At 39.4% G+C, this 24,582-nt stretch overlaps 2 protein-coding genes across 2 annotated transcripts; one reads left to right on the top strand and one right to left on the bottom strand.

The window, feature by feature from the left end:
- Positions 1–973: 973 nt before the first annotated feature.
- On the bottom strand, positions 974–15,553 carry mbd6 (methyl-CpG binding domain protein 6). The gene is made up of 12 exons (XM_014001693.1): positions 15,340–15,553; positions 14,141–14,333; positions 13,498–13,637; positions 11,359–11,461; positions 9,693–9,855; positions 6,495–8,873; positions 4,387–5,366; positions 3,777–3,885; positions 3,520–3,656; positions 1,539–2,303; positions 1,282–1,334; positions 974–1,106 (listed from the first exon to the last, which is right to left on the bottom strand). Exons 3-12 carry the CDS (start codon positions 13,611–13,613, stop codon positions 1,013–1,015), a joined length of 4,899 nt encoding a protein of 1,632 aa, XP_013857147.1. The 5' UTR covers positions 13,614–13,637; positions 14,141–14,333; positions 15,340–15,553; the 3' UTR covers positions 974–1,012.
- A 1,980-nt stretch (positions 15,554–17,533) lies between these two features.
- Positions 17,534–22,772, top strand: stac3 (SH3 and cysteine rich domain 3). Its single transcript, XM_014001699.1, has 13 exons — positions 17,534–17,743; positions 18,445–18,485; positions 19,939–20,017; positions 20,275–20,431; positions 20,520–20,617; positions 20,748–20,808; positions 20,999–21,096; positions 21,225–21,294; positions 21,417–21,466; positions 21,560–21,642; positions 21,721–21,772; positions 21,858–21,995; positions 22,141–22,772. The coding sequence occupies exons 2-13, from the start codon at positions 18,478–18,480 to the stop codon at positions 22,258–22,260; spliced, it is 1,014 nt and encodes a 337-aa protein (XP_013857153.1). The 5' UTR covers positions 17,534–17,743; positions 18,445–18,477; the 3' UTR covers positions 22,261–22,772.
- Positions 22,773–24,582: the final 1,810 nt, after the last annotated feature.

Consider the following 24,582-nt stretch of genomic DNA (forward strand, 5'->3'; position numbering starts at 1 on the left):
GGATAAACGTCGAGTGAAGAGCTGCTTTTATCTTCGGCATTGCACTCCCCGGGGAAGGAATCCCATGCAGTGACGTATGCTGGAGCGGGAGGGCTTTCCCAGCAGCTGGGCTCTGGGTTTCTCGGGGGAACTATGAAAGGTCAGTGCGAAAACAAACGCTGAACAACCACGTGACGGCACGTCGACCAGTCGGCAGCTAAGCGACCATACTGCCAGCTTAGCTGGAGGTGTAGCGCCATTTTGTTTTAGCTAGTAGCAGACGCGACACGACGGATCTTCGACAGACATGATGTTGGACAGTATGCGGGCCCACATCACGGATTCGGTGAAAGCAGMCATCAAGAAAACAAACTCAATTCCTGCTGTTATTCCTGGAGGTACAACAAAGTTTTTGCAACCCCTGGACATCAGTGTGAATCGTGCATTTAAAGCCACACTCAGGGCTGAATGGGAGGCTTGGATGACTGACGGGGATAAATCACTCACAAAAACTGGCTGAATGCGAAGAGCGTCATTTCCTGATGTCTCCCAGTGGATCCTAACAGTGTGGAGCAGAGTGAACGAGTCCACCATCACCAATGGGTTCTGAAAGGCTGGACTGCTACGTGAAGAGGACACCACAGCTTCAGAGCCAGCATTACCCCAGGAGGACAACAGATACCGCTGTGTGACGCAGCTTTTCTCAGCTTGTTTAACTCCGACACTGAAGAGGACTTCGATGGTTTCAGTGCGCTGGAGGACGATGAATGAGACGTTTTGTTGGATCAGAAACTGTTAAAGAAAACTACCACTACAACTTTTTTTATGTTGGGGGTGTGGCTTATAGTCCGGTGCGGCTTATATGTTAATGTTCGTGGGTTATTTTTTAAAAATGGCGGGTGCGGCTTATAGTCCGGTGCGGCTTATAGTCTGAAAAATAGGGTAGTTTTTAAAAGAAGACTAGTGAGCTAGAAGGAAATCTTACATAAAAACAAATTATTATAACTTTAATAAAAACAAACATATCTGTATGTTACAAAGAGGAGGATCTGGGTCTTACTGTAGCCTTGGTTTCATCTAGTGTTGTAGCATCCATGTCTCTAAAGTCTTCTAACACATTCTGTAGCCTAATGAAGAAAGAAACACATCAGTAATCTGTTCAGTTTAGAAGAAACTGATCTCATGTCAGCTGTTTTGAGACATCAGAGAAAAATAAATCTTTATGAGGCTACAGATTTTTACTGAATATTGTTTTATCAAAGCAATACAATATAAAGAGGGTCTTTTGATAAAATAACTTACGTTTGTTTCCTTTTCCTTCCTCTTCTGGCTCCACCTGCTTCTCCAGCTTGATCCTTGCAAAGTAGAACCAGTAATTACAACATGAACGTTTTACTGATATTTGTCAAAGTGTAAACTTTAGTCATTTAAGCTGAGTGAAGTGCTCTATTTTCTTTTGTCACATTCTGAGATCCAAATCAAACTTTATTCTGAAGTTTCAGCAGCAGATTCAGATTTCCCTATAAAATATAAGTTTCTAAAAACACTTAATAACTCACCATTTCCTGCTCGGTGTTCAGCATCATCTCACTTTTGTCTTTATTTGGCCTTCCACTGCATCCATCCCTAGGACTGAGGTATCCTGTATGAGGACGTTGTCCCTGCCTATTCACACCAGTGTCCAGAAAAGGACAAACAGCCGCAGCAGGACCAGTACAGTCTGTCTTGGCCTCTTCCAAGTATATGGGTGTCAAAGGAGGCTCTAGATGAGTATGTCCCTCTATAACCGGTTTCCTTTGTAAGGGGGAAATAGGCCCATCCTCTGTGGGTTTGGGTGTCCCCTGGGCTGGAGAATGAGCTGCTGCTTCCAGGCTGAGTCGTGACAAGTCGGGGTTGCGGAGCGAACAGGCTCGCCGTGGGCTCAGGGAGACCGGGGCACCTGCCTTGGGAAGGGTGGGCACGGTGGTGGACGAGTTATGGTGGTCCAGAGGGAAAGAAACCGGCGGTAAGGCACAGAAGGGTGAAGTAGGGTCAGACGGCCTCAGTTGGGCCCCATCTTCCTGCTCTTTAGCGCTGACTTGAAGGAAAGAGGTATAAATGGTGTCCATGAAAGACGTGTAAGGATCGATGACAGACCTGCCCTCAGACCCTCTGTTTGGGGGTGGGGTGGAGTGCTGGGCAGGAGATGAAACTAGAGCTGGAACAGGACTTGAGAGTACTTCAGAAGGAATTTGACTGGCAGGTATATCTTCCTGCGGCGCAGCGCTTTGGTTTTCCTGCAAAGATCCTGGTTTCTCTCCATCTGAATTTGGTGCAAGGTTCAGCTAGAGGGAACAACAAAAAAAGACAAATAAATAACTAAAACACCATTAAAATTTATAAATCTATAAATAGTGTTAAGAATGAAAACAAGACTCCTGCTTATCACAGTGGAAATGTACAAACTCGTATTCATGGAAAGAATTCAGTTGGAAATGTCTGATTAGATTCTTTATTACTCCAAAACAGAGAATCCATGGTATAGGAGAGGAATCTAAGTGCTGGAGGCAGTGCGAAATTCAAGAGGCCAATCATTGGCATATATTCTGGGATTGCCCAATAAAAAAAAAAAAATTTGGATAGAGATACACAAAAATGTTGAACATATTCTTAACATACAAATACCATTTGAATTTGCCACTTTTAGTCTGAATAAGACCAAACTTCTATCTCACAACATATAATACTTGTAAAGAATCTTAATTACTGCATGTAAAAAAACTATCACAAGACGTTGGATGCTTCCTGACACCCCTACATTGGAAAAATGGATAGAATATGTTAATGAAATTTATCAGATGACAAACGTTAACATTCTCACTCCGTTTACAGATGAACAAGTTTGCAATTCTTTGGTCCAAATGGGTTATTTATGTAAATCAAACACAACAAGCTGGAATGCTAAAMTGAAGATCAATGAAACATTGGCTGCAAATGAATGACTCAGCCTATAGATGGTATTTACAAACAGACTGACTCTAGGTCTTCTGAATAAATGTTTACTTTCTCATTTTTCTCATTTTACTATTATTGTTATTTCTTTTTTATTTCAGTAATGTACCCCACGTTCTGTGTTTGTTTATATAAGTTCATAAAAAAAGCAAATATAGAGAATGGAGAAACAAGCTTTTGTTCACAGACAGGATCTGTGAACAAAAGGAGATGTAAATATTTGTTTGATGTAATGTTCTCAATATTTCAAAAATAAAAAAATTATATAAAAAAAGGAATGAAAAGAAGTGTTTTTAATAAGGTTTATTGAAAGCAATTGTTTTGTTGTACTTGTCACTTTTGGTCACAGTGAAAAAATACACTATAAAGTTCCCAAAGCTAAATCATTGCAAAGCACGGAAAGTTATATAATTATTCATATATGCTACAGTTTATCTCAGAAGAACCTGACTTCCTTGACGAAAGTGGTAAAATCTGTTGTAAATATATTCTTATAAACTTCTACAAACATATTTTGCTAACATATTGATGTACATATAAATGACCTACCTGTATGTTGTTGAGCAAGCTGATGCCTCCATCAGGGCCTTGCAGCATTCCCAAAGCAGACGCCTGGACCGGGGATAAGAGAATAGAACCTGCTCCAATCCCTAAGTTATGGAGGCCGGTGATGCCAGGAATGTCTCCTACAAAAACAAATGTCACAAATTCTCTGATTAATCAACAGAATCCTCAAAATGCATCAATAGACCTTTTATTTTTCTACATCTAGCCTTTTATTGTATGAAAAAAGCATTTTAACTCACCTAATATAGACGTGTTAAGCAAAGTGGGCAGTAGGTGTTGGAGGATGGGGTTGTCCTTGCCTTGGAGAGAAACGGGGATGAGGGTGTCAACACCAGCATCAGCAGGTACCTGAAGGAAAGAGCATGGAGGGAACAAAAGGAAGTTTTTGGGGTTTTGGAAAAAGAATCAGTCAATCAAGAAAAAATCTAAGTCAAACATGATACTTCATAAGTCACAGTGTGCACACAGGAAACTACACCCTGTGCTCAAAGTGAAATATTGATCACTGTTTCACACGAAGGCTTAAAGTTTGTGCTGTGAACCAACCTTCAAGCTTCACATGTAAAGAAAAGTCTTGTTCAATTAAAACCTAAGAAGTTTTCATTTAAACATGTTCACAAAGATAATTAATATGATAAATAGCTTATTTTACCAACACAGTACTGTTAAAATGTAAAGTGTTTTCATTCACATGTGAAGGATTCCCACAAAGTGAGCAAAAATAGCCTAAAAGTGTTTGTTCAAAGAAGTTAAGCAACTAATGCAGGGAAATTATTGGAGCAGGTAAAGGAACTAAAAATAAGATTTTCTAAAAGGAAAAAACAGACACAGGGGAGACAGGGAGCCTACCTGAGCTTGGCTATGTTGGGTTTGATGTGCAGGAGCTAACTGGGTGTTGGGAGGAGAGTGGAGCTCGGCAGAGCCTAGGGCAGCTGTGAGCAAGGTGGGGCTGAGGGGCAGGAAGGCTGCAGGAGGAGGAAGAGCAGCAGAAAGGAGCAGAGACTGCAGGGCTTGAATGGGGTTCTCTGCTCCAGCAGTAAGAGGAAGCAACCCTGGGGGGATGTCCAGGAGCCCTGAGCCGGTGAGGGTGGATGGATCCAAGAGGCCAGAGTTCTTATCCAGAGCGAGGCCCTCCAGCGTGGCAGGGATCTGCTGGGACTGCTGGATGGGAACTTCAAAACTGAACTGGTTCAACTGACCCAGAGCTGACAGAGGTAACAAAGAGGCATGCTGTTGCCCAACTAACATCGAGGCCATTAGCAAAGCTTGAAGACTCGATTTTTCTGATAAATCAGGTTCCTGTCCAGCAGAGGGGGCTGATGTTGGGAGTGGGTTTAGCAGACCCAAGAGGTTCAGTGGTACCTCCCCCTGTGCACCACTCAAAAAGGGCAGCAAGGGAAACAGGGTGTTGTTGTTGAGCTGATGTTGCTTCTGGTGTGGATCTTGGTTCTGCTGATGTGGGTCTTGTATCAATAAATGTGACTGCTCCAATTGCTCGTGCTCTGCAAGTGTCTGTGGTGGTTGTGGTGTCGGTGCTTGTTGTCCTCCCATCCACAGCCCCCCTAAAGGTAACGACGCCAGCACGGCGGGGTCCAGGAGAGATGGTAGACCTCCTGTAGACGACAGCAGCTGAAGCAGCTGCTCCTGGTTCATGAAGGGGAAGGCCTCTGCCAGAGGTAAGGGAGCAGCTGACTCGCTCACAGTTGAGGAGTTGGGAGGACTGTGATTCTCCTCGTGATGTGTGGGGAGGCTGAACGCAGGACTTGTGGGTGCTGGAGGGCTCGTCAGTGTTGAAGTCGTTGGGTCCAAATGTTCAGATTCCTCTGGTGCTGTGGGAAAAACACATTGTGAGCTTTTGCTCTGACTTATTATTTACAACACATATTTTAGAGAGGTCTCAAAGTGGATGATACATTTTAATTACTCATTCATTTCTATTTTTGAAACATAACTGAAATTAAATGTTATAACAATGTAATTCAAAAGATAATTTACTAAACTACTAAGAATACATTCACAAAAAACAGGCTCTCTGTCCAAAAACCAGAGTTGTAAAGTAACTAAGTAAAAATTACTTTGTTACAGTACTTAAATAGAATTTTTGGGTATCTGTATTTGAGTAATTATTTTTCAGCCTACTTTTTACTTCTACTTCTTACATTTCCACACAATTATCTGTACTTTCTACTCCTTACATTTTAAAAAAAGACAAGAAGTAGAAAGTCGTTACTTTTATTTAATTTTTGCTTGTTTTCATTCCAGCTTGTAAAAAATAAATACTATCCATACAAGTTGTGCCTCCTAGATTGAGCGAATTTTATTGTGGTTGAATGAGAAGTATAAATATATAAAGTTCTGATACCATATTAGGTTGTATACAAACAAATCATGTCATACTCCAGCAGGACATAATCATTAAAATAAAAGGACTGTACTTAAGAAGTATTTGTATTTCATGAATTATATTTTTGCATTTGGCCACAGCCCTCAGATACATTTTCATTTTGGGGGAAAGGTTGGGTCACCCTTAATATATGTATAAACTGAAACAGCTAGACTAGTGCATCCTAAATTTAACACAAATTAATGATTTTCATACGATAAAGTCATTTCTGCATTTTTTGGAGGGAGGTCACCTCCTAATAGATGACATTATTGAAAATCTAACTGCTCATTTTAAATCAATATTTTTATTTTTAATACTTAAGTACAAAAATATCAGAAACTTTGACTTTTACTCAAGTAATATTCCTAAAGGAGACTTTAATTTTTACCAAAGTAATTTTTTGGTGAGATACTTGTACTTTTACTTAAGTATCACTTTGTGGTACTTTATACAACACTGCCAAGAATACTGCTACAATCAGTGTACAATTGACATCTTGCCATGTATCAGGTTACTTTAAAATTATTTCAAAGTTTAGTTTGTATGATTACACTGAAGAAAAGAAAATTACCTGCAATATAACTTTCTGGAGAAGACAGTTCAACGTTAGCAGCTTGGTGGGATGAAACACCCTCCCCCTTTGTCACAGTGGAGGAAGCTTCGAGAAGGGTCAAAACATTGTTACTAAGATCAAGAGGCTTCGGGGAAGAGGGTATCCCCATTAAGATGCTGCCCTGAGAATGACTCAGGTCCACAGATGATGATGTGCCGTTACTGCCACTCTCCAGCGCCTCGGATTCATGTTGTGAGGCTTCTTGTGAAGACGTTTGGGAAACAGAGTCTGTTATGGGAACACCGTTATGACCTGGTTGATCTTTAGCAATGGGAGATTGGGTTCTTTGCTGAGATGGGCTGCTGTTGTTGCCAAAAACTATATTTGACTTTGGCAGCAGTGCACATGGAGGGCTCCTTAGTAGAGGACATGGTTTTGTAGACTGTGGAGGAAAGTGAGATGGCAATGTGAAATGAGTGGAGGTGGGAGGGGAAGAAAGTGGCTTTTGCACCAGAGACAGAGGATTAGTGTTATCTGTTCGGCATGGGGACTGAGTCTCGGGGTGACTGACAGGAAAACCAGTGGCTGGAGAAGATGGTAACTCTGTGGGGCTCTGTTTACTAGTGTGTCCACCTCCTTCGACAAATGCGGTTTTAGAGTTGGACGCAGTAGCTTGTGCAGTCTGCACACTGAGCAGATGTAACAGAGCCGACAGAGGCTGAGTTGGAGGATCCGAGCTGAGAGACGAGGGCGTAGTAAAATCCAGAGCCTCGTTCGGTCGAGGAGGTCTGGAAAGGTGCGCCGTTGGTCGAGGAGCAGAGAGTCGAGGCGTCTGCCCAGAGAGGTTCTGATGATGATTATTCAAGGTGACAGCACTCTGGTTCTGAACGGCTGAGGTAGAGTAGGAGTGTGAGGAGGGAGAGGGGAGGGAACAGGAAGTGAAGGAAAGGTTGATCGCTGCAGCAGGAACGGCTTCCTCTGGCGGAGTCTTCCTCAGTCCATTAGCCAGCGGCTGGGTGTCTCTTAGCATGCTGAGGACAGTGGGAGACCGTCGCTGTCTCTTCCTGTGTGACGCGCTGTGTTCAGTTGTGGGAGGCAGGTGGGGCGAGGAGGTCGCCAGGGACTGGGCCAAAGTGTGTGAAGGGGAAAAGAGAACAGCAGAAGCTGCTGCAAGGGAAGGATGGGGAAGCCTAGCAGAAGCAACGGAGGAGGGAGAGATGTTGTTGTGTAAAGTGCTGTTTGTTACCTTTTGTTGCTGCTGTGCCTCTTTTAAGATGTCCAGAGAGGAAGGTAAAGTTACTGGGTTGATGGCCACGTTAGAGCAATGGCCCTGGGTTATCTGGTTAGCCAGCTGAGCTTTGGCAGCTGCAGAAAGCAAGCTACTAGCAGGGAAAGAGACGGGGTGTGGGAGCTTTCCCTGATGGCCATAGTGATGGGTCATCAATGGCCCCAGAGTTAAACTAGAAGGCCCTGTAGAGTTCAACCCAAAACCTGGTGGGCCTGCACTGGCAGTGGGACTCATGGTGCTCTTAGAGGACTTTGAGGAGACAGCGTGAGGGTGACTACTGCTTTGGTTGGTCAGTAAGGAGAGATTAGCAGAGTTTGGGAGGTGGTGATTATTAGTGCTGCTGCTGCCTGAGTTCTTGAACTGTTCTAAGATGTCCTCCAGCTTGTACTTGGGGAAGTGGGGGCCGGGGTTAGGGGAGCTGCTGGAAACTGGGGAGTGTGGAGAGGAAGAAGCAGACTTCCTCCTTTTAGACACGTTACTTCCCATCAGTCCCCCTCCTTCCGCGACTGTTGAGCTTCCTCCCTGCTCAGACAGAGAGGAAGGAGAGGCTGACAGATGACGGGTTCGCTGGTGAGAGGACACACACATGGTATGGACAGAGGGGGAGAAGGAGGGAGACGGAGAAAGGGGAGGATGGGTATGAGTTTGTGCTCCTCTTTTTCCTCCACTAAGGGTGATGGGGGAAGAAGGGGGTGGCGATGACAGGGGTGTTAGCCGAGGAGAGCTAGGAGTCTCTGGGGTTTGGGGCGTTTTTTGACCTTGACTGATGATGGGAGAGCTGTGGGTGTGATTTGACCTCTGGGCAGTATTGGGAACAGAAAACGAAGAGCTTGGGGAAGCAGAAGATACTGAAAGAGGATAATGGTGAAGTCTTCTTAAAGTATCTAGGGAATGGTTAGAATTTATGCTTGCATGGGTTACAGGAGAGGAACCATTGTAGGGGTAAATGAAGTGGTGGGGGGATTTAGGGCTGGCAGAGGGATTTGGGTGGAGGTTGTTGTGCACTTGAGTTGAGACTAAATGGAGTTTAGGGTAATAAATCCCACGGTCTTTTTCTTTGCGCTCTGCAGGTTCCTTCTGTGGATCTCTACTGTCCCCTCGACTCACATCTGTGAAAACAGACATATATGAGCACTTTACGGATTACACCAGGGTTCCCACACCTTGGTCAACATCAAATTCAAGGACCTTTCAAAGACTTTCCAGTACAAGTTTCCTCAAATTCAAGAACCACGCGCGACGGCAAATACCTACTGCTACAGCAGAATGTTACCAATAAACAGGTTTAATATCATGTAAATTCAATGAAAAACTGAACAACATAGAAGAAAGTGGATTCAATGTTTACCCTACATTCATATCCACAATAAATGGACATGTAATTATGTCCTGGGAGGTTGGGCAGCTCAGTTTGGGAGGAGGGGATGTGAACATGTCCAGACGCTTGGTGAGGACAGGAGGAGCTGTGGTGTTTCACCTGGGCTCAGAAAGAACGAACCGCCCTGCTCTGCTCTGATTGCCTAAAATTATGATTATGGCTGATGTTATTTGTTGAAAGCCATGTCAGTTTACCGTAATCCTGAGTTATCCACCGCAACAAATGTAAGTTTTTTATTTTATTTTTTATTTTTTGCAGATGATGAAAATCAGTCGTGTGAATAGAGAACTTCAATCCCCAAAAAACATTCAAGGACTTTCAAGGACAAGTGTAATTTTTGGCTGTTTTCACAAACTTTCCAGGGCCTTGAAATCTTTTTTTCACATTCACAAACTTTCAAGTATTTCGAGGACCTGTGGGAACCCTGTTACACGCACTTGCTGTGCAGACAAATGTTGCCGTAATGCAAAGGTAAAAGAAACTTGGAGACATTTGATATCTGATGGTTAAACAAGCCCTGCCTAATGTCTTTTCTGTGCTTTAAATTTACCTGGATGATGGAAGTTGGCAAATGGAAGCTGTGAGGCCTGCATACTTCGACACAGAGCAGCCATCGCCACCACTTTCCTGCGGTGGTTGCACAGTTTGGTCATGTCCTGTTCTGCTTTACCCAGTGGCTGTTCCACCTTCACGCCCACATTGAAGTTGAAAACCTGTGCGAGACGAGGTGAAGAGGATTAAACAGGAATCAGAGAATACTGCATTCGAGCAGAAGGTGCAGGTGTTTTGTACTCTCATTTACACAACCACAGGCTAAACGCGAGTCAGTTTTAAAGAAGTTCAAACTTTACAAACTGGTGCTCAATTATTTCTCCTTTTGAAAGGCCAAAACAATATGAGGTGGGCAGTTTTAATCTAATGACTTATCAATATACAGCAGGGCTATTCAGCTAAATTTCTCCGGGGGCCACAGTTACTGCAGGTCAACAGGTGAGGGGCCGAACATCCAGCAATTAAAGTCATTATGAAAATAAACCAAGTATTACAAAGATCTGTTAGCTTTGAAATACTTTATTTTGCTGCATTTAATCATGAATACAACATACAGAACCCTAGAAAAGTAGTGATAATTAAACAATATAAAAACAAAAAGAACACATTATGCCTCGTATTTAACACAAATATTATTTTCACATCTCTGACTTGCCAAATTTTTAATTTTTACATTTTCAATTTTATTTTCACTTTCATAGTTTTATCTTCAACTGCTTGTAATTTTAACTGTCTTGAGTGTGCAAAGAAATGTTTTTACCAGTTTCTAGCCAAGATTCTGATGTTTCTGTAGCTACATGTTGAACATGTCTATGCTTAACTCAAAGAACTTGTAGTAATTAGAGAACCGAGGGGTTTAGGCTTAAGAGATGAATGAACCAAGTGGCGGGCCAAACTTTGGTCCGCCAATTGGTCAGATTGGCCCGCGGGCCGCCAGTTGAATAGCCCTGACACAGAGTATAGCTTAGGACTAGAACAATTTATCAAGTAACCCAAATAACGATTACAAAAATGTATTGAGGCAAAATGCTTAGATTTGATGCTTCATGACTGCATACTGCTTAGTGGTAACGTGTTTCACAAAAATAATTATTACTGTCAGTCAACATGCTAATGCTGTTCATGATAGACACATAAGATAAATATCAAAAGGGCTGAATGCTTTGGACTAGAACACACAAACAAATTGCAAAATTGCTCCACAATAAAACCACATAACTACAACAGCACCACTTTGTAGCAATGTGCTCTGGTGATAATGGTATTCGCTAGACACAATCAAGCTTCACATTAAGACACAGAAACAGTTACAGCTTTCTGAATTGTTCTGCACAAACTGGAGTTAAGCGTTTAAATGTTAAACAGGAGCTACTAATGCACATGTCAGGTGAAACAGTCTGGTCCTGTTTAACTGACACGACACGTTTCGATACAAGAAATCACAAGTTGTCAGATTTCTACGTTCCCAGAATAAAAGTCTAAAAAACTCCACAGTGGCGTATAGATAAATAGAAGAAAGGTGCAGCTTTTATTGTAGGTTCAAGCCCCGCTTTTAGGATAAAAAGTTGAGGATCATTGTTGTAGCACGTGTGTATCTGATATATAGATAGATATTTCCACATTGCAAACACATTATTTAACAAACACATTTTCAAAATAATTACCTTGTGAATGATAAGCGGGCACTCCAGACCGCATTTGCAGGTACCATCATTCAATAGGTAGGTCTTGACCTCATCCAATGTGGACAGGGCAGTGCCACTGGGACTACAGGGAGAGGGCAGAGAACTCTTGTAATGAAAGAGGCTCACTGAGGCACCTGCATGTCCACAAGTAAACACTGAAATGTGTTGTGTTGGCTGCTTATTAGAAACACTAAGACTTAAATCTGAACTTGGACAAAAACACATTTAGAATGTGAATTTAAAATATAAAATGTACAGTGGTTTGCAAAAGTATTCATACCCCTTGAACTTTTCCATATTTTGTCACATTACAACCACAAACATAAATATATTTCACTGGAATTTAATGTGAAAGACCAACACAAAGTGGTATACAATTGTGAAGTGGAAGCAAAATTTTACATGAATCAAAACATTTTTTACAAATAAAAAACTGAAAAGTGCGACGTGCAAAAGTATTCAGCCCCCTTTTCCCTGAGTGCAACCAATTGCATTCAGAAGTTGCCTGATGACTGCTAATGACTCAAAAGGGTCCACCTGTGTGTAATCTAATCTCAGTACAAATACAGCTGCTCCGTGACGGCCTCAGATGTTGGTTAAGAGAATATTGGGGAGCAAACAGCATCATGAAGTCCAAAGAACACACCAGACAGGTTAGGAATATGGTTTTGGAGAAGTTTAAAGCAGGCTTAGGTTATAAAAAGATTTCCCAAGCTTCGAACATCTCACGGAGCACTGTTCAATCCATCATCCGGAAATGGAAAGAGTATGGCACCACAGTAAACCTGCCAAGACAAGGCCGTCCACCTAAACTTACAGGCCGAACAAGGAGATCACTGATCAGAGAGGCAGCCAAGAGGCCCATGGTGACTCTGGATGAAATGCAGAGAGCCACAGCTCAGGTGGGGGAAACTGTCCACAGGACAACAATTAGTCGTGCACTACACAAATGTGGTCTTTATGGAAGAGTGGCAAGGAGAAAGCCATTGTTAAAAGAAAACCATAAGAAGTCCCGTTTGCAGTTTGCCAGAAGCCATGTTGAGGACACAGCAAACATGTGGAAGAAGGTGCTTTGGTCAGACGAGACCAAAATTGAACTTTTTGGCCACAATGCAAAACGTTATGTGTGGCGGAGAAAGAACACTTCACATCACTCTGAAAACACCATCCCCACTGTCAAATATGGTGGCGGCAGCATCATGCTCTGGGGGTGCTTCTCTTCAGCAGGGACCGGGAAGTTGGTCAAAGTTGATGGGAAGATGGATGGAGCCAAATACAGGGCAATCTTGGAAGAAAACCTGTTGGAGTCAGCAAAAGATTTGAGACTGGGGCGGAGGTTCACCTTCCAGCAGGACAACGACCCTAAACATAAAGCCAAAGCTACAATGGAGTGGTTTAAAAAAAAGAATATTCATGTGTTAGAATGGCCCAGTCAAAGTCCAGACCTAAACCCAATTGAGAATTTGTGGCAAGATCTCAAAACTGCTGTTCACAAACGCTCTCCATCCAATCTGACTGAGCTTGAGCTGTTTTGCAAGGAGGAATGGGCAAGAATTGCAGTCACTAGATGTGCAAAGCTGGTGGAGACATACCCTAAAAGACTTGCAGCTGTAATTGCAGCAAAAGGTGGCTCCACAAAGTATTGACTCAGGGGGGCTGAATACTTTTGCACATCGCACTTTTCAGTTTTTTATTTGTAAAAAATGTTTTGATTCATGTAAAATTTTGCTTCCACTTCACAATTGTATACCACTTTGTGTTGGTCTTTCACATTAAATTCCAGTGAAATATATTTATGTTTGTGGTTGTAATGTGACAAAATATGGAAAAGTTCAAGGGGTATGAATACTTTTGCAAACCACTGTATATCTTAGAAATAGTCATTTTAACATGTGTTTTATAATACAGCCCCAAAACTTTCGTTATCGTAGCAATAATTACAAAGTCAAACAAAAAAGTATAAATAGAAATAGTTAGTAAAGAATGTCAGAAATTGTATTTCCCTCGCATGTTACACATTCACAAAGATATTTATCAATGTCTTGTGTTGTATAAATATTTTTTAAAAAGCCCAGCAGTAAGTCTGGACATGTTTTTTGTTTAGGTGAACCAACATACCTGACATAGATCACCTGCCCTCCTTCCACTCTCCTATGCCAGCCAATGGGAACATGGATTGCAGTGGTGTGGACCCCATCCTTGTTTCCACTGACAGTCTCACTGCCTCCCATCATTTTGAAGCTGCAGGTTGCCAGCACCTTGGAAAAGCAGCAAAGCATTAACACGAATTATCTTTATTTTTTTATCAATTAACAATAGATAATACAGGAAGAGAACAAATGGATGACTATCATAAAAATATGAAATTGGACATTTTAACCTCTACAGTGTGCACCCCAACAGATCTTTTCACTGAACCTCTAAAATAATGTTTGACGAGAAAAATAAAACCTGTCTTATGGGTGCAGAAAACATTTATAAATAAGTTTATTTTCATTGTGGCAGAATCACATTTTCAATTTCATTTTGTTAGGGCATCTTAGCCAACTTGTTTCAGGAAACTCAAGCTCATTTTTATATCCAGGTGATATTTTAATATGATATGAACATGCGACTGTAGTTTGATAAGTATTTATAATCTAAAGAGCTGCAACAAGACTTGCGAAAAGGAAAACACGCATTTCAAGACTGCATATAGGCACCGGTTTGCATCACTGACAAGTAAGTGTATAATTAATCAGAAAAATAACATGATAAATACCTTGTCATCTTTGGAAAGCCAAGATCCGTTTCGGCTACAGTATCTGTTGTCCAATGTTCATGCTGGTGGGTGAGAAGCAAAGTTCCCGTAAAACCTGACTCCAAGCTCCCTAGAATTTCCCAAAACTTTCAGGACGAATCCACTAGATTTGTTTGTTCGGATCACATCAGAATGGTGGTTTTAGATGAAGAGCCTGCAAAGAAAGGTGGTGGAGGAGGTGGATTATGTAATCTGACAAGAGAGGGTGGGGGGGAGCACGGAATATGACTGATGCAATAAATGATGTTGTCTTTTTAAACACATGTTGTCCAGCCACCCTTGCTAAATGATCAGATCTGATACTATACTCCCTCAAAACAAAAAAAAAAGTTCAACTTCAGAGCAAACTGTGGCTTCTTTGAAGTAGGAGGGTGTGTTTGGGTAGGCCTGTAGTTTACTGAATGATTCGCTCCAATGTAAGCAATCGCCTTTCCTACAAAATCTCATAAAATAACAAGCAACGTAAAGGAGACTTAAATTAAACCCCACAGAATCCAAACAAACGTGTAGCATGCTACCGTAAACAAACGCTAAACTAAAAACAGTGTAGCTAACGCTGAAGCTAACAGCTAAGCTAACAGGCTAAATCCACTTGGTACTCTGTTGTCGTGACAGCTGTCAGAAGCGCAAAACACTCCCGATGCAAACTCTAAATGCGTTAGCTACGAATGCAAGAAATGAGCTTTGCACAAATGCTGCTTAGCGGGGAAAAAAAACTTATTTTATTCTATCCTCATAGCCTTTATAATAAGATATGTCTGTTAGCTAACGTCAATGTTTTCTCAACATTCTCTCTTGCGTCAAGCTTGCTAGTAAGTCTGTGTTGACCAAGTTTTGAAGTCTTCTCTCTCTTCTTCTTCTTCTTCTTTTAGCTCGCACCAGCATTAAGTTAGCTAGACAGTACTATTCAGATAACGTTTTGAAAGCGAGCAACACTTTTAGTAAACCACGAAATAAATTATTACATAATCCAAATCACGAATTGGCGCGGCGAATCGGCTCCCAGACAGCATTTGAGCAGCGTCTTCCAGTCGGACTTAAAAAAAAAAAAAAAAAAAAAACAAAGGGGGGCAATAACGCTTCATTTTACTGCGCCTGAGGTTCCGGAGGCTAACGCACCCAGCTAGGCTAACTGGAAGAGCTAACTGAGTGAAATTTACTTGTTTCTGGAGTGTCCCACAAAAGACAGAGGGATGTCCCGTTCCCGCTCCACACTTTATCCAGCCGTCGCTTCGGTCCCTCTTTCACTAATCCGCGTAATGTTCGGCTGTATTCCGACAAAACATAACGACCCATGTAGTCCTCAATTCACAGTTAACCCCACTGTGTGTGTGTCTGTTTTTTTTTTTCTTACAAATTCCGAGCAAAAAAAATAATGGAGTTTTCTTCTGAGCATGCGCACTGGGGGGGGGGGGGGGGATTTGTACCCAACATGCAACGAGACCGTTGTAGTACTCCAGACAGACTGAAGGGGGCGCACAACACGTCATTAACACATGGAAATAAAGAAAAACACAAATTACTCTGCTTAAATGGTTCAAAAACGTGTTATACTGTATATTTAATGGCATAAGAGAGCTATGTTTTCAGTTAGGTAGTCTACACATTAGAGTTATCACTGGAGCTGGATTCAGATATCATTTAAAACCCACTGTTTATAGAGTAGAATATACTGAAGGGTACTGATTTCATTGAGTACAGTATCTTAAAATTCATGTACAAAGCCCATAAAAATATGTCACCTAACAATATCCAAACCAGATTTATCAAAAGGGAAAGCATATATAATTTAAAAGGTGTTGAGAATTTTGAACAACATAGATTCAGAGCTGTGTTGAATCAAGGGTGTTGATGGTGAGATAAAACAGTCAACATCTTCTTTTGTATTAAAAAATACTTTAAATTATTATGACAAAGCGTTATAATATTTCATAATGTAATGTTTTGTTGTAATTACTTTCACCGTATGCTGCCGGTGAACTGTTGAGTTGGTTGATTTTACTTTGCGAATAGGGGCAGACATTATAAGTTTATACTGCTTTCTGCTCCTTTTCATTTGTGAATTTATTTTATTTATATTAGTTTTGTTTTCCTTGACATTTTTGATTTTGTATGCATCATTGTTTTTGTTTTTTTCTATTTTTTTATCGGATGACTTGTTTTTTTCTATTTTTTTCTATTTGTTAATGGATGATTTGTTTTGTATTCATATTTCAAATAAATAAATAAATAAATAAATAAATAAATAAATAAATAAATAAACATTAAGCCAGAGCTCTGTAATGTTTCAATTCAATTAAAAAATTCTTAATTGATCCCAGAGGGAAATTAAATAAAGTTTATAGTTAAAATTTTGTCATTTTTGCTCAATTTCCCACACATCAAATAAATATTAAACTATTGTGTCAATAGTTACCTGCATGCAAGCACCGTGAGCATTTGTACATACAAAATTGTTCTGGTGTTAATAAAGTTGTTTAGTTAAGCTGAAATACAAATATAACATTTGATCCTGTCTTTTTCAGTGTATTAACCGTGTTAATGATCATGTTTAATAAACTGTTTACAAATTCACAAATATTCTTTAATGAAACATTACTATATCTATTATAAAAAAGGTAATTTTAATGGAAATGTTCCTCAATTAAATTTTTTTATCAAAGACAATTTTTATTTATTCTTCTTTTTAACCTCTCCCAGGTTCTACCAATAACTTTATAATGTTTCTCAACACACTTTAGTGGTTGCCAAAGTTGGGGTCGGGATCCCAGTGTGGGTCCTGAAACGTCGCAATGGGGTCTCGAAAGAATTTTCAGAATTAATAACATTGAAAAATGACTACTAGCAACAATTTTGTTTGCATTATTTGTTTCAAATGGATGAAATTAGAACAGTGAATATTGTTGGACTCTTGTTTATTTGTCCTGATAGTTCATCACTCAAAAATAGTTGTGGGAACAGTTCGCTGCTGTTATTTTTACGTCAGGTTCTCCAATTCAAAGAAAAAAGATCTGTGTGGTTTCAAGTCAAATGAAGTGCGTTATAAACAATGACGACAAGCTTATATTATTATTAATATGTCACCAAAACTGTGTTCATAGTTTGTGTTAGTTTGATGCAGGTAAAACACAAATCAAATTGTTTTAACAAACAAATTATGCAAAGTTAGGAAGGAAAAAACCTGAGTGTGTGTTTTTGTGTGTTTCACTTTCCTGTGAGCAAACAAGATGAAAGATGTGTGTGTTCGTGTGTGTATGTGATGAAGACACGCGAAGAGAAGGTATCTGATTTCTCGTCGTCACTGGTGCACAGTTTGAGGTCCTCAGCTGTCACAAACTGTCAGCTTCACATAGCAGAGCTCAACCTGTCATGCACACAGTCTCACACACAAAACTGGAGATACACAAAGAACTGAAACGTTTGTGTCACGATCAGAGCGGAAATAATCTGAAGACCACATAGAGGGATCATAAAGACTGGATCCTGAGGCCCTGCGGAGCCGGGAGACATTTTGGTCAGGTGGTTTGACTTCACACCGACTAGACAACACAACCTGATCAAAAGGTAAGCTGAGGTTTGAAAATGAGTTTTTTCAAGAAAATATAATTTTATATAACAAGATTTTTTCTTTTTTTCTTTCATTTTTTTGCAATAAAAGATGGAAAAGAAAAGTTTTATTAGCTCACCGGTCATGATTCAGAGAACGTTTAGCTAGTTTGCTGAATTGTTTTTGAAGTTTCTGTATAAGATCTAAGTTTTTCTGTATTTTTTTGTTTTGGATTGTTTCTTTTTTTCTGATTGGCAGCAGCTTCCAAATTTAGTTGTGATGAGATCAAATGTCACAAACCAAGAATAGTGCAGATTGAACTGGCAAATGTTTTCCTACAGTGTGTGTTTGCCTGTCATGTGTGTGTGTGTGGGGGGGACGCTCATATTTAATGTCATTGTCATTCAAAGAATAAAACTCTACACAACTGTTGTGTGATCATGATGAAGAGCATTCAGTTTGTAGGAAAAGTTTTTCATTTTATTCAGATTAGAATAACATCAGCTGCACTGGTTTAAAACAGATTCCTGTTTCAAAGTGTACATGTTAAAAAAGTTCAGTATTTGATAGTTTTTAGTATACTGCACTGTGTATCTTGACTTTATATAAGAACGAAACATAATATATTATATCTGACAAGTAAGTAACAAGCTACTAAAAAACTCATCAATGAGGAAAAAGAGAAAACACACCACCAGTAAAACATGATTTTTTTTAGGTTTCAGCATCCTGACATTGTGACTTCTTCACCATGGATCAGTGAGTAGATTTCATGTTTATCTCTTTAATTTGCTCACAATCTGTCATTTATTGAAATATGAACACTCCAGATATACAGAATTATTCATTTCTGACAATAAAAGCATCATGTTTGTTTGAGGAAATGCTTTTTGCTCGTTACCAGACGTCCCAATGTAATGAGTTATTCAAAAGATCTGACCTCACCAGGCTGATGATTTGTTAATCTGAGCAAGATGTTGCAAATGGACTGAACTTATATAGCTTTATTAAGCCCCAGGGGGACCCCAAAGCTCTTTACACTACAAACATTCACCCATTCATTGTGTTAAGCTACATTGTAGCCACAGCCGCCCTGGGTCACACTGAAAATGGTGGGGCTGCCAAGCACTGGTACCACCGGACCCTCTGACCACCATCAAGGTGAGGTGGCCTACCCAATTGACTCCCCCAACCACTCCGTCACATGTCAAATTAATGCCTGTTAAGTAATTTGTGCACAAAAGAATTATTTCATATATAAACCGAAAGCATCTAAAGCAGTGGTGCTGTGAAGTTTTTCACGAGTATTAATCACAAAATACGTCACTCTGAGTATCACCATTGTGAAAGCTTGTACTGAAATGTTTAAAACAGCAAACTGAGGAGAGCCCAACTGCAACTTTAAAACCATTTTTCCTTTTGTTTGTCCAAACGTTAACCCTTTGAAAACTCACGCTTTCATTGCTAAATTAACTGAATACATTTATTAACCTTAACACGTGAACTCCTGGGGTTTAATAAAGGAGATGGGATATTTACTGACATGAACCCATCAGTTGACTTTGATTTTCATTGAACTTATTTGATAGGGGATATTAAAATAAACAAATCTAATCAAACTTTGGTTGAAGATGTCCTGATACATCTCAGTAATCCAGGTAGAAAAACCAAAAAGAAAAAAACAAGTAGGTCTCTTGGAGGAGAGACGAACTGTTTCGTTAAAGAAGAGCCCCTATTTATTTTTTTCTTTTTGATTTGGTTGAAGATGTCGTTTAAGATGTGATTTCTAAAACTGACGAGAACAGCACCACAAACTTTTTACTCCACAGCCAATGAATGCAAATTTGAGATAATTTGGATCAATTTTTCTCCCAGTTTTTCACCTTTTGTTACCATCATAGACCCTGTAGACTTCTACGGTCCTTTCTAAGTTGCATCAAGCACTTCAGTTTATTGTCCAATCCAGCTTCAATAAGGTTTTTGTAAATATCCTACATTGCTGTTTTTTCAAGTTCTTTCCTTTTAAAGTTTAGTTTGGAAATCCCACATTTATTATAATACTCCAGTGGTATTTGTCAAGACTGAATCCATAGTTCTCAATCAATTTTCTGTTTAACAACTTCACATAAAGATTTTATCCTGATGCAACATTCCTCATCACACTGGCTCCATGTTATCTTCTTCTTCTTCTTCTCTTCTGTGTGTGTTTTAGAGAGGACGACAAACACTCTGTGGACATCCATGACAATCCTCCAGCCCCTGACAACGTGGTGAAGGAGGACGGAGACACGGTGAGTGACAGCACCATGTCAGCCACCTGCTGCCATTCTCAGGCTGTTTAAAATAACCACCAGCTGAGTCCAAACCTCTGTGTCGGCGCTGAAAGCTTAAAAAGGGCCGGTCATTATGAACCACTTAATATAGGAGGTCAATGAGAGTTTAGTTCAGATCTTTAATCTGGAGTGGCATTAAAAAAAAAGAGCCATGAATTTTTCTTCTCATGGCAGCGGAGTTTCACACGTCTTCAACAAACTCCTTGTGTTTTTAGGTTTATTTCATATACGAGGAGGAAGTGGAGGTGGAGGAGAAAGAACCAGAACCTCCTTCGGAGCCGGTCATCCGGGTCAATGACAAACCTCACAAGTTCAAGGACCACTACTGCAAGAAACCCAAGTTCTGTGACGTCTGCGCTCGCATGATCGTCTGTAGGTCTGACGCAGACCCCACAGTGAGTCATAACATTTCATTACTTCTTCGTTAATCCTCTTTGATGTTACCTTGTGCGTACTGTAGTGAACAACAAATTCTGTCTGAGGTGCAAAAACTGCAAGACCAACATCCACCATTCGTGCCAGTCCTACGTCGAGTTTCAGAGGTGCTTTGGAAAAATTGTGAGTCAAATTTCTTGCATCGATCTTTGAATTCAACCTTTTAAATCCAGGATCTAAACCCAAATATCTGCAGATTTATGTGATTTGAATGTGTCAGGTTTTTGTTTGAAATGCACCTTCTTTTTTGTAGCCGCCTGGTTTCAGACGAGCGTACAGTTCTCCTCTTTACAGCAGCGACCAACCAGACCCAAGTGAGTCCACCAAGACCTTTATAAAGGAGACGGTTGTGTTGCAGAATTGACTCTTAAGAGAAAGAATAAATAAATATTTTTTAAATTCATGTTGCAGCTTTTTTCCACATCAAACAACCTTTCGCCTTCAAAGCTTTACAGTAATTGTGATTATTTGTTAGTAATTGTATTAAAATCTGTCCCTGAACAGACAACCCAAACCGGAGCGATCCAGTCTTTGACACGCTGAGAGTTGGTGTCATCATGGCAAACAAGGAGCGCAAAAAGAATGAAAATGACAAGAAAAATGTGAGCATTTGGTGTATTTTTTAACTAAAAAAACACTTCACAAGTTAAACCTACTGAAATTAAGGAATTTTTCAAACATTAAATTGGATCAAACAGATCAAATGTTGCTTTATGTGTGTGATCTCTAGATGATGATGATGATGGAAGAGGAAGAGGAGGAGAACCAACAGCCCAAAGAGAACGAGGAAGGAGGAGAAGGTAAAACAATTTGCATTTGGTTGTGCTCTGTAGCATACTGTTGGTTAATTATGCCAAATATTATAAAACGTATTTTAAAAACTCGTAGTCAAAGAGGATGGCTTTTTGACTCTGTTATTCAGGGAAACCTGAAGATAAAAAAGAGAAAGGTGGAGACAAAGCAGATGACAAGGTGAGAACACACTTTGACAGCAGCTTCATGCAAACGGTTCCAAATTCTTTTTATTTGTCACAAAAATCTGCATTTTTGTTGTTTTATCCACAGAGTAAAGGAGCATTTACCGGGTCTCACTATTTTACTGCTCTGTACCGCTTCAAGGCCATTGAGAAAGACGACCTCGACTTCCAGTAAGGATCAAAATCCTTTTTATAATTTCGTAAATAAAACATCGTTCTTCAGTTTGTTTCAATTTCTTTGTTCATTAGCCCTGGTGATCGGATCATAGTGCTCGATGACTCCAATGAGGAGTGGTGGAGGGTTAGTGCAACATTTTCACTGTAAAAGCTTTAAAAGTGTCAATTCCATGAGTTTCAGTGCTGAAGCTGCGAACTGTTTTCAACAGGGGAAAATGGGGGAGAAAACAGGATACTTCCCCGCCAACTACCTCATCAAAGTGCGAGCGTCAGAGAGAGTTTTCAAGGTGACCCGCTCCTTCGTAGGCAACAGAGAGATGGGACAAATTACACTCAAAAAAGATCAGGTAACTTTCGCTTCAAATAAAAAAATTTGTCCAAAAATTTAAAATGTATTACAACCCAAGAAATCTGCCTGTTTCATGCATAACTCAATGCTAATGCTTTCCATTTCAAACTGCATGAAGTGATCCTCTGCTGTTATTGTTCCAGATTGTGGTGAAGAAAGGAGATGAGAAGGGCGGCTACTTGAAGGTCAGCACAGGACGAAAGCTGGGCTACTTTCCTGCTGATTTGCTTCAGGAGATCACTGTGACAGAAACACCAAAATAAATGTTTTAAAAAGGGCAGAAACACATTTTAAACCTCAATGTAAACCGGATGCAATCTTCTGAATTGCAGCAGAACTTGGCTTGTGTTTGCTGTGACGTATGTTTGCTTTTAGGCAATAATTTCATAATTTAGTTTTATTAAAGGTCTCAATAAAAAGCTCAGCTTTGAGTGGCATATTGGGCAGATTTGGTTGCTGCCTGCTTTAGTTAGCAGAGGAACACGTTAAGTTTTCGAACAGTCATGGAGTAACTTGTCAAATAAAAGAGTTTTTCTGAAAGTTGGATATTTTAATAAGTATTTGCCATTTTAAATTGGTTTTCATGCAACTCCGTATTCCTGTTCTCACAAAGAATGAAACAGATTAAAACAGCAGAACATATAAAATAAGATCAGAGAGCTATTCAGGTTAAAAAAGGGAGATGTTAAGAAAACTCAAATTATTTATCTATATAAATGACAATTGTTTTGGTTAAATATTTCCGATAAAACAAGAACGTGTGTTTTTTACTACATTCAAAGTATCTGATGTCTTTTTTTTTCCGAGTACCTACAAGTTTCCAGTTGCAGGACTTTAAAAGGCTTTTTTGTGAGTTTAGGGAGGAAAAAACTATAAGAATTGTAAAATTTCTGTTTAAACTGTCTACTTATAAAACAGCCACTCTAAAAATCTGTTTTAAATTGTAAAGTTAATGAATACTTTAAAACTGCAAAATGTAAAAATTATAATTTATTAAATCAACATAAAATCATTTAGATGGGGTCAGTGCATCATATTAAGACACACATGCAGCTTTTTCTTTTATTTTGTAGGTTATATTTTTGTTACAATCAATATCTCTTTAACACTGAAAACTCGTCGTTTAGAGCACGTGTCCAAATGTATAAGATTAATTTATAATTATTTTTTCTATGATTTAAATAAGAGATATTAATAGACTCCAGTTATAGACATGCAGGTGGACATTTTTGCTTTTATTTTGCCTTCTTCACAGAGCCTTGCTGTCAACACGCTAACAGCTTCACTGCTGCCCCCTTCTGGGCGGAGTGGGAAATACATAGGAGGAAAACACATAATTATCAAAATGTATTAATTTAAAATTTCCATTGTCTTCAACACCGCAGCTTTAAAACAGAACGTATCGTATTTTACACAATACAACAAGACTTTTAAAAGCTTTTTGTCTCAGTTATTGTGCGACCCCCGAGGAACGAACGGTATTTGTGCGCCCTCTTGTGGTAATTCACGTCATTACACCGTAACATCCTTCTGCATTTTGACAGGTCAGTCAGAAAAAAACTTATTATAATCAAGTAATCATGCATTTCACGTCTAAAACAAATCGATCTGTGTTTTTTATGAACAATTTGCTTTTATTTTGTTCATTTGGTCCTTAAAGAATCAATAATAAGTACATTCTCTGTTATAAATGTATTTCGAATAAAATGTAAACATGACTGAGACCTAAAACAGCTTTGTAACATAAAACAAAAAGTTTGATAAAACATTTATTGTTATTCTAAAAATTTATAATTCAAATTTCATAAACCTGAAAACTAAAACCAAAGGAAAAATCCACTAAATCAATAGTGTAAAAAACAAAAACCGTTGTTTTTGGCGTCCTCTAGTGGCAGACTGTACACATTACACCCTACATTTTGTTTCTCTTTTCTGTTTTGGCCTTTTTATCTATCCATAATTAGATATTTTGTTCAACTCATTAAGCTGATGAAGTTTTGTTTTAAAATAGTGGGAGAGTTACAAATATAAAATTATTAAATAAATTATTTTATTATGTAGTTGCAATACACAAAGCTTCACAGCAGAGTTTTAACCACTTAAAATGAAAATTAACTTGAATCAGTTTCCAAACTGAAACCTAAAATAATGATGGAGTCTCAAAAAAAAACAGTGCAGTTTATACATAGAGCAGAAAACTGCATCAAAGCAGATGTTCACTGACAAATTCTGTCTAATTAAGCTTAATGTTTGTATGTTACACAAAAACAAACTGCAGAGAGGAAAGTTTTAAACCATTACTTGTTTCAAAAGGTTATCAGTTTAGAAGTCTCACAAAAATGACATAACTTGTTCAAAAAAGGCTTTTAAATACATTTGGCCTAAATTAATTAATGGAAGTAGACTCACAGTTTAACTAAAACAAAGAAAGTTCCAGAAAATGTGACTTCACAAAGCCTGCATGGTTAAAACATTATTATCACAGTCATTAGGAATATGCATTTAAGTTAACTTCATGTTCTGGTTGGAAGCTGTGGGGATTTGTTAGAGATTCTCTCTCTCTCTCTCTCTCTCTCTCTCTCTCT

This window comes from Austrofundulus limnaeus, unplaced genomic scaffold (assembly GCF_001266775.1).
Source record: "Austrofundulus limnaeus strain Quisiro unplaced genomic scaffold, Austrofundulus_limnaeus-1.0 Scaffold10, whole genome shotgun sequence".
Taxonomy (NCBI): domain Eukaryota; kingdom Metazoa; phylum Chordata; class Actinopteri; order Cyprinodontiformes; family Rivulidae; genus Austrofundulus; species Austrofundulus limnaeus.

Bases quoted from the DNA above. Each gene is read 5' to 3' on its own strand.
- mbd6 (XM_014001693.1), bottom strand. From the start codon at position 13,613: ATGATGGGAGGCAGTGAGACTGTCAGTGGAAACAAGGATGGGGTCCAC. The intron at 11,462-13,497 runs GTATGTTGGTTC...CTCTCCCTGTAG, and splicing joins GGGCAGGTGATCTATGTCAG to TCCCAGTGGCACTGCCCTGT. The intron at 2,304-3,519 runs GTAGGTCATTTA...TGTTCCCTCTAG, and splicing joins GCTTGCTCAACAACATACAG to CTGAACCTTGCACCAAATTC.
- stac3 (XM_014001699.1), top strand. The intron at 20,018-20,274 runs GTGAGTGACAGC...TTGTGTTTTTAG, and splicing joins TGAAGGAGGACGGAGACACG to GTTTATTTCATATACGAGGA. The intron at 20,809-20,998 runs GTGAGTCCACCA...GTCCCTGAACAG, and splicing joins CAGCGACCAACCAGACCCAA to ACAACCCAAACCGGAGCGAT.